The sequence below is a fragment of the Sceloporus undulatus genome, chromosome 1, assembly GCF_019175285.1.
Source record: "Sceloporus undulatus isolate JIND9_A2432 ecotype Alabama chromosome 1, SceUnd_v1.1, whole genome shotgun sequence".
NCBI classification, from domain to species: domain Eukaryota; kingdom Metazoa; phylum Chordata; class Lepidosauria; order Squamata; family Phrynosomatidae; genus Sceloporus; species Sceloporus undulatus.
This window is the reverse complement of record NC_056522.1, coordinates 138,473,102-138,482,448: the sequence shown is the minus strand read 5'-3', so window position 1 is coordinate 138,482,448 and position 9,347 is coordinate 138,473,102. Positions and strand designations below refer to the sequence as shown.

The window sequence follows — 9,347 nt, the reverse complement described above, 5'->3', positions numbered from 1 at the left end:
GCAATGAATTAAAACCAACAACAACAACAACAACAAAATCTCACTGCTATGTTCTCTCTTGCCAATTTGTCAAGGTCTGAACATATGAGTTATAACACAGAGCTATGACTGAAAACAACCATGACTTTATGTTAAGACCAAACATTATACATTCTTGATAGACTGTGTCTAAACACACACACACACACACACCTTTTTGTTTTTTAAAGAAAAAGCCAAGTAGAATTCTGTAGCTCCATTAATGTGTTTGCTATAGTTTCCTTCTTTTCCCAGTATGTACACATGGGAGAAGTTTTATGTGTTTCAAACCTTTTGAGTCTGGCCTTTGCTAAATTGTGTACTGTGGTTACAATTTCCTGAGGTTGCACAATGCCATGCTTTCCATAAAGACTCCATTAAACATTTTAAAAGAAAAAAAATTGTGACCCATATGATCATCCACTGCTTGTAACACAAGAAGTGTTGAATCATCCTGTTATTATTTTTTTCTAAACCCCACTCATTGCTTGCAGGGGTTTTTTTTTTTCTTTTCTTTGCACAAGTTGCTATTGGAATACAAGAGAAAAAGAAAGAGGATGTAAAAAAGATCCCCTTTCAAAGATGTGTATGTACAGTATGAACAATCCTATAACTGCAACTCATTTCAAAGCTGCCTCTTTCCTGATTTTGATGCAACCCCGGAATACTTTGAGACCGGAAAGTGGCACAGAGACTGTACAACAATTCATTTGAATCAACCAGCTTTTCACAGGCTGGTTTATATAAACACCAGGAGGCTTGTTCTTACATGAAGCATACTAAGAAAGCTCTGAACATTTAGGGCTGTCCAGTCAGTGGGATGCAGGAAGTCTCCAAAGGGGTGCATGCATATGTAAATTAAGGAAATTTGTGGCAATGCCTTTCCATTTTGTTTCCATTGGTGAAAGAAAGCTGGTGTCAGATGGGTGATTTCCTACCTCTGCTGGTTATACTAGGTTTGGCACCTCAACCACCATTCCTACTGAAGAAGAGTGGAAGGCCATGTTCCTGCCCTGGCCCTTTTCTCAGAAGACGCCTGGCAACACTGACACCACCCAATGGCGCAGTCTAACCAGTTTATCACACGAAGGAGATCGGGAGTTCATCACATGAATATCCTGGAAAAAACGCATAATTATGTGAAATTATTTCACACGACAGTGCACAAACCCCGCCATTAAAGTGGTTCCAAAGACACATTAACATGCATCTTTTTACTTTCAGGATTTCAGCGACAATGCATTTCCCATATCCCTTTATTTGCACAATTGTTTGTGATAATCATTTGTGCAATTAGTTGCCATTTTCACTTCATGTGCTGGGTGCTTTTAAATGCACTTTACTCTCTCTTTAATGCCAAAATCAGCCCCAGTGTGATAAACTCCTAAGTGACACGGCCTGTGTGCCCCTTCCAAAAACGGGTTGGCTCTCACAATGTCAGTGGGCTCTCCGGCTCTGCCATTTTCTCCTTCTCTGGGAGGGTGAGGACGAAGGGGAGAAGGAGCCCCTTGGCATCCAAGGGGGCTTTGAGCAGTTCAGGGTCAAAGGTGCCCTTGAGGCTGCCGTCAGCTTCCAGCTGCCCATCCTGGGCCAGGTGGAAGCGCAGCACACCAGTCCGGTTGACACAGTAGATGGTGTTGGCCAAGGCGGCGCAGCGGAAAGGCTGGAGGGGGCTGCCAGAGGGGCGCCAGGAGGCACACTGGCCCCAGTGTTTGGCCACCGTGTTGTAGCGGAAGACCTCCACTGCCCCAGCCTGGCCCGCTTCCCCCCGGCCACTGCTGACATCAAAGCGGTAGATGCAGCTCTTGTAGGCCACCATGTCAGCCGAGCGCCTCCGGCTGGCATTGTAAGGGCACTCCTGCCACTCATCCCGCTTGGGGTCGTACTTGAGGAGGCGGTAGAAGAGGGACCCCCCAGAGACATAGATTTCCCCGTTGCAGGTGGTGGCCTCATGGGCCACGGCAAAAGCTCCTTTGGGCAAGGGGGCCACGGGGCTCCAGCGGTCAGCCCGCGGGTCATACTTCTCAACAGTGAAGAGGCACTCCCCACCAATGGCGTAGAGGCAGCCGTCCAGGGCCAGGAGCTTGAGCTGGGAGCGGGGCTGGCCCATGGGCTTCACTTGGCTCCAGGTGTCGGTCAAGGGGTTGTAGCAGAAGACCTTGTCTGAGAGCTTCGGGGGCCCTGGAGTAGTGGCGGTAGTAGTAGTGGCAATGCCCCCAGCTAGGAAGAGGTAGTTGTAGAGGACACACATGGCACAGCCCTTGGCTCTGGCCTCCTCAGGCAACTGGGTCAGCACCCTCCACTCCTGGGCCTCCTCCTGGTAGCAGTGGAGTAAGGCACCACTCTCCTCCAGGGACATCACTGAGGAAGGGCTCTGGGGCCGACTGCTCTCTCTGCTCGGGGGTCTGGACCCGGCCAAGGCAGCTCTCTCGAAGGCGTCGCTCACCTCAGCCGCTAAGAGACAGGGCCGCCCGGCCTCCCAGCGCCGCCTTAGGATGAGTTCCCTCTCTGCGCCACTGAGCCGCCCATAGACAGAAGGCTGCCGGAGGACCTGGAGGTAGTGGTGGCTCATGAAGCGGTAGGCAGCCTCCCGGAGTGGGGCCAGGCGGTGCCTCTTGGCCAGGGCCAGCAGAGGCAGACAGGTGTCCAGGCGGAGCTGGCCCTGCATCTCCTCAGCAGCACAGCGGAGCGCAGAGGGCATCTGCAGGGCCCGGGCCCCGCTCGCCACCTCGCCCAGGTTCTCCGGCCCCAGTGATGACACCATCCTCCCGGTGTAGGCAAACTCCAGCAGCGCCCGCACCGCCCCGAAGCTCACCCCTGACACCCGCAGCACCTCTCGCGAGGCCCGTGCCCTGAAGTAGTCGCTTTCCGCTGCCAAGGCGGCCTTGTGGACCCGCAGGCGACGCCCGCACACCTCCAGCACCAGGTCCGGAGGAGGTGAGGATGGAGAGACCCAAGGGAGAAACTCCTGGGAAGGAGAAGAAGATGGAGATGAGGAGGAGAAGGAAGGCTCCTGGCCACCTCTTGCGTCAGTCCTGTCCACCTGCCTCTTCCTCCTCCTCTCCTCCTCCTCCTCTTCTTCTGAGCCAGAATTGGTGGTGCTGTTGTTGTTGTGCATCTCCCACTGGCTCTGGACCACGATGCTGCTGCTTCTGGAGAAGGAGGAGGAAAAAGAAGGAGGAGAAGATGCTGCTTCTGCTTCAGGCTCCAGTGGGCTCCCTGCTTGGAAGCACAGGCTGCAAGGAGCCGATGGTGGAGGGGAAGGAGTGCTGGGCTCCCCGCCGTTCTCCTCCTTCTCCTTCTCCTCCTTCTCTTTCTCCTCCTTCCCTTTCTCCTTCTTCATGTCCCCCTTCCTCTCTTTCTCCTCATTCTCTTTCTCCTCCTTGTTGTTCTCCTTCTTCTCTTCCATGTCGCAGGGCTTGGCGGCGGTTCCTTCCTCCAGAGGCGCCCTGCTCACCTCTGTCTCTCCATTGTGGGCCCTGGGGGGGCTGCCTTGCTCACCTGCAGAGGAGAGGAGGAGACAGGACAAGGCTGAGGAGGCCATATGCCTTCACTCCCCTTCCCCCCCCCTAAGCCCAGCAGCCTCTGGGCCCCCTCACTCCCTGGTTCAGGCCCATGCCCTTCTCTCCCCTCACTTCCACCAGCACTCACTCTCTCAAGGCTACTTGGCTTTTTATTTTCAAAGAGATGGTTTTGCCTCCCAGAGGGTCAGCTCTCCCTGCTCCCTTCCTCCCCTCGCCTTTGCCCTTCTGCCTGCCTTCATCCTGCCTTCCCTCTCCTTCTCTTTCTCCCTGCTGCCTGGGGGGGGGGGGGCACCTCCCAGGTAAACTTTTGAACCGCCTCCACTTCAGCTGGAGTTCCCACCCTTTCAGGACCAGGACACACTGCAGGCACAATTTGCTTCCAGACTGCTTGAACTGCCCTGGATCAGGTGCTAGGGAACCCTGGGGATTGTAGTTTATTGTGGCCCCAGAGCTCTCTGACAGAGGCTGCATCCAGACTGGAGAAATAACCTGATTTGGCACCACTTTAACTCTTTGTCTGGCTAAAGGCTATGGAATTCTGGGAGTTCGAGTTTGTTGTGGGGCCCAGAGCGGAGGTTATTTCTCCAGTGTCTCCTTCCTCAGATGCAGTACAAGTCTGCCAAAGCTCATGCCAATGAGACACTGGAAGTGGCATCTTTGGTGCCATTAACTCTGATTCTGGATGCCAAGGGATATTGTAGCACCTGCGAGTCTAAAAGAAAGAAGGTGGTAGCCTCAGCTTTCCTAAACGTAAGACAACTTCACCCCATGCCTCAGAGGAAATAGAGGCTCAAGTATAGGGAGTTTATCACAAGGAGGCAAAGTGCTCAAATCCCATACAGCGATGGGATTTAAAACCCAGGGGAAAAAAACCCACAAAAGTACGGTAGGTTGTTTTTCAGACACATTGTTAATAAGCACTAACATGACAGTAATCATGACAGAAAGTCAACAAAACATGCTGCTTTTTATTTTCAGGATTTTACAAAAGTAAAAAGCAGCGCATCTTGTCAATTTTCCATCCAGGTTAATGTCACATTAATACTCATTATCTCCGATGTCATCTGAAAAACAACCCGCTTTTGCAGGGTTTTTTTCCCCCCACTTTTTGTCCTGCTTAATGTCTGACATAGCCCGAAAATCAATCAGTTTTTGTGAGTTTTTTCAGTTTAAATACCACTTTCACACAGGGTCCCACCCACGTGATAAACTGCCTAGAAGGCTCATGCTACCAACTTCTTCCTTTCAGTTAATCTCAGAGCTACTACAAGATCAAGGTGATCAGATATCCTTGTTTTCCTCCTCTCCACCATTTCAACCTTTCTGTCCAGGAAGGATTCCAAAATGCCCTCCATTTGGAGCAGGACTGAGAAACACAAATTTACATTGATATGAGTATTTTTTAGCTTTTCTTTGATCATGTCCTCCATTTTTCTTGCATTTTGTGATGCCTTGTCCTCCTTTATGTTTAGGACATCTTGTCACCCTATTAGACAAGATCCCTTGGCATACAGAAGCAGAGTTAATTGCACCTAAGATGCCACCGCAAGTGATTAAGGCCTGGTACACACGGGCGGAAAGTGCCAAAACTAGGGTTCGGGAGAACGCTCCCAAACCCTAGCATGCAATGGCGGCGCCATCATGGCGACCTCCTGTCCATAGAGGGGGTGCCATGGTGACGCAAACACCGCGCAGCATCCAGACGCCACAGGCAGGAAATGGCCTCATGGTAGCACCCTTTCCTGTTTGCGGCGCTGCAAAAAAGAAGCCGCTCTAGTCAGCTTATTTTTGGCAGTGCGTCAGTGTTGCAGCGTGCGGCTGCTGCAGCACCAACTCGGAGCAAAGACGGGCAATGCGGAGCTGCCCATCTGTCGAGCTCCTAAATTACATGAGCTTTCATAGGACTTTGTCACACAGGGAACATCAGGCATTTAAAGAGCAATTTTCCCATGAAAATTGCATAATCACGATTAACATTTTCATACGTCACATTAAAGTGCCATTATGCCAAAAGTAAACAGGCAATAAACAGCAATAAATCATTCCTATGAAAATCCTGTGAATGATTTCTTGCTGTTTATTGCCTGTTTATTACCTGTTTATTCCTAGGATAATGGCTCTTTAATCACAATGTGTGTGAAAATTGCATGATTTTCACTGGGAAATTGCTGTTTAAACCAACAATTTTCCCCGTGTGATAAAGTCCATAGACTTAAGATGCATCTGAGGAAGTAAAACTCAAGTTTAGGAAAGCTCATGCTACCAACTTCTTTCTTCCTGTGTTTCCAAAACTTTGCTCCTCCAGAGGTTTTGGATTTCACCTCCCAGAAACCCTAGCCAGTTTGGCCAAGAGTCAGGAATTCTGGGAGCTGAAGCCCAAAACATTTGGAGGAAAAACGTATAGGAACCACTGAGTCTCAAAGGTGCTAGAAGATCCCCTTGCATAACATTGTGCCTTCCTTCCAATGGATGTGGGACAGAACAAGGAATTTCTACCCTCCCTTGTACTTGCCACTCTCACATGCTCTTTACTTTTCCCACACATCACATGGCTGCAATCAATAGCGATTATTCCATTTCCTGCTACCAAGCATTTCCCTTGATATTAATGTAAACCTGCTATTACTTTCCTAGCTCAGTTTTGCCTTCTCTGTGCCAAAATGTTCAAAATGTCACACCAAGGCACATTTAACTCCCTGTGGCTTCTTGAAATTATGCAAATAAACATCATCTTCATATATTGACATAACTTACTCAGAAAAGCTAAGCCCCATGCTCTGTTCACGGAGTTCACTGAGCCATCTAGCTTCTAGATTTCACTTGGCATGGATCTCAGTGTCAAATCCATTTGAATAGTCTTAAGAGCTAGAAACTCACTCATCTAAAAATGGAATCCATGGAACCTTGCCTGTTTAAATCTATTGCGTTTCTATTGTGTATGCACAAGAGCAGTAGCAAACACATATAAAACCCTTATTCTTGAGGTATGCCTGAGTTTACACTTGGACTTTAAATATTCCTATTCTGACTCTTGATTCCAGTTCCACAAAAGCTGTAAAAAAGAAAAAGAGAGAGAACTGCATAATGTGGCATTTGAACCTTCTGTAACAATGTCATGAGAAAAACTGAACCTAGTGGGTGCTTGGTAATTCAAACATTTTACATAAGATTTCCCCCGCCCCCTTTGAACCATTAGTGTTTGTTAAATGTCTGACTGCCCACATGGTTAGGAAAAATTAGTTTATGGTTATGATCGTGCTACCTGAAGTTCTTGTGATGGATGGCATTCTTTGTATTCCCTCTTCAGTGTACGGTGTGTGGGAATGCAGTCCTTTTAAAATTATGATGATTATTTATTCTTACTATTTTTGACAGTTATCAAATAGAGTCATTCAAAAATGTAGTCCTGAAATAATTTCAGTGGAAGCAATTAATTGCAATACTGAACATTGTCAGTACATTGTAGAACGCGATTCTTCATCAGTCTCTCCTTATTCAGCAAGCTGGCATAGGAGAGCCTTCGGTCAGCTTCACAGAGCTCTTCCATGTCTTACAGGTTTCATTGGACAGCTTTTCTCCACCTGTATAACAAATAAATAAGGAAATAAACAAACCAGGTTTTGATGCTGTTCTGTTTTAAACTGGAACTGTCCTCCTGCCATTTCTTTTGTCTAGACTGACTACTTCAGAGAAAGCTTCTATGTAACTACGGTGCTTTTAATACTGAGTTCTGTATTCCATAAGTTAAACACTCTCACCCCTGGAGTTCTTCTGACTTTATGCAAGACTAAACACAACACAGCCATTCATTTCAAAACTCTTCTGCTTTTTACTGTAATAAGAGAGTAGCGCATTTCTATTTCACTAGTTAGGGCTGCTCCATCATAACTATCTGCTAAAGCCTGTCTAGTTGCAGTACTGTGTCATTAACCTGGCACAATGAACAGTGGACCTGGGCTGAGATCTACATTTCCACCCACATCAAAGGTTTCATTCCTACCCATTTCATGGGATCTAAAGTCCTCTTTACTTATTCTGAATGCAGGCTGAATAAGTACTCAAAGTGTGGAAGACACTATCCTGGTCCCCTCCCTGGCTGCTTCCATCACCTGAAGATGACAACCTCCTCTACATGGTAGAGGCTTTCCAGTTTTCAGAAACCCCTTTGGTTAGGTTGACAGTCAAGTTGTTTGTCCAGAAGATAATCAATTAAGCTGATTGCTTGGTGTTAGTTTACATCAAGACGATCATAAATTTAATCTATTATTTAAAATTACTCTCCAGTCTTGAAACTCATGTTGACACCATGCCCCAAAGGTATGCCCCAAGCATGTGTTTGTAGAAGCAGTACGTTTTAGCCTTTTGAGTCATATAGATCCTAAAAGTACAGCTGATTTGCAGAATTCAAAGGCATTTAGTGTGGAAAATCAATATGCAAAGGGATCTTGCAGCAACCCTGAGGCTAAATGAAAGAAAGATGGTAGCATGAGCTTTTGTATACTTCCTCAGATGCTTCAGGATGCTTCTGAAGATGCATCTGAGGAAGTAAAATGGATAAAAGCTCATGCTACCAGCTTCTTTTTTCAGCTGATTTGCAGATCTGTTTCATGTGATCCCATGTTATTTACTGATTTTAACCAATTTTGCAAGTCTTTCAAGTTTTAATAGATACAACAAATAACCAAGGTTGCCTTCTCTTTTAGCCAATGTATATTTTAATTTTCTTTACACATTTTTGAATTTGGAAGTGTTGCAAAACATGCAGGTCTGAAAGATAAAAAAAATACTGTATCTTTCATCAGTATGAATTTCATTTAATGCCACATGCCTGGCTGGGATCAGCAGTTCATTTTCTGGATTCCTCAGTTTGTCTCCTTAACCATAAAGAATCTCATTTACATTAGAAAGAAAGGCTTCACAATTTGCATGTGCTTTGTTTTCTGGAAAGTCTTTTAATTTTTAAAAAATATTTTTTAAATATCAAATTTAAAGTTTATGCTGCAATTAAGAAACAAGCTCTTCCAAAAACTGTATATGCAGGACTCTTAGGAGCTTTAATATCTAGGCCAGATTCTGTGGCCACTCATACAAACAAAACCCACTTTTAAAGATTGGATTGCCCATTATAGCCACATAATCTTATTTCTTAGGAAGGAAAAGCTTGCAATGCATTGTCATTGTTGAAATATTTGAACCTAGTCAATAGTGAAATTTTTAATTTGTAAAAGAATTTGGTGTGTGTGTTTGTGTGTTGATACTGTTGCTCCAGTGGATTTAGTTTTGGGATTAAGAGAACTGTAAGGTAGAAGACATGGGAGCCTCCTGCAATCATGAATTGTGCTGACAGTCTTGGCAGTGACTTACTAGCAATGTCCTGGACATGTGCCCCTCATTTAGTAAACTGGAACTTAAGTTGGCTGAGAAAGTCTTGGCAGCACAAGAGTCAGTCTTCTGAGATAACATGCTGAGCAAGACTGATGTTTTTGTTATGTACTGAAAGTCGCCATTTCCTTAGCAATAGAACTATTCATTCCCTCACTGCATACGGCCCAATATAATTTTTAGTGATGGTGTAATTTTAATTTAGTTGTAGTTGCTGTTGTTGTTGGGTTTTAACAAAGAAAAAACTTTCACCAAATGTCTAACTGATTCATAGGCAAAGCTTTCACATTACCCTGCCACACTGCACTATAATCCAACTAACCTTGAGATCACTGGGTGTGATCAATTGTGATCACAAGGTAGGACCTCCTGTCCTCAGAAATGCATTAGTCAGATTGGCTTTTCTTACTGCCTGCCTTCTGA

At 46.0% G+C, this 9,347-nt stretch overlaps 1 protein-coding gene across 5 annotated transcripts in view; it reads right to left on the bottom strand.

Moving 5' to 3' along the window:
- Nucleotides 1–217: 217 nt before the first annotated feature.
- The window catches only part of KBTBD11 (kelch repeat and BTB domain containing 11), a 30,545-nt gene continuing 21,415 nt past the window's right edge, over nucleotides 218–9,347 (bottom strand). For all 5 annotated transcript variants that reach the window (XM_042446835.1, XM_042446833.1, XM_042446836.1 and 2 more), the window contains 2 exons: nucleotides 6,805–7,123; nucleotides 218–3,519 (listed from right to left, as the gene is read on the bottom strand). In XM_042446835.1, coding sequence (XP_042302769.1) covers nucleotides 1,448–3,519; nucleotides 6,805–6,829 — 2,097 coding nt within the window. In that variant the 5' untranslated portion in view covers nucleotides 6,830–7,123 and the 3' untranslated portion in view covers nucleotides 218–1,447. The remainder of the gene's footprint in view (nucleotides 3,520–6,804; nucleotides 7,124–9,347) is intronic.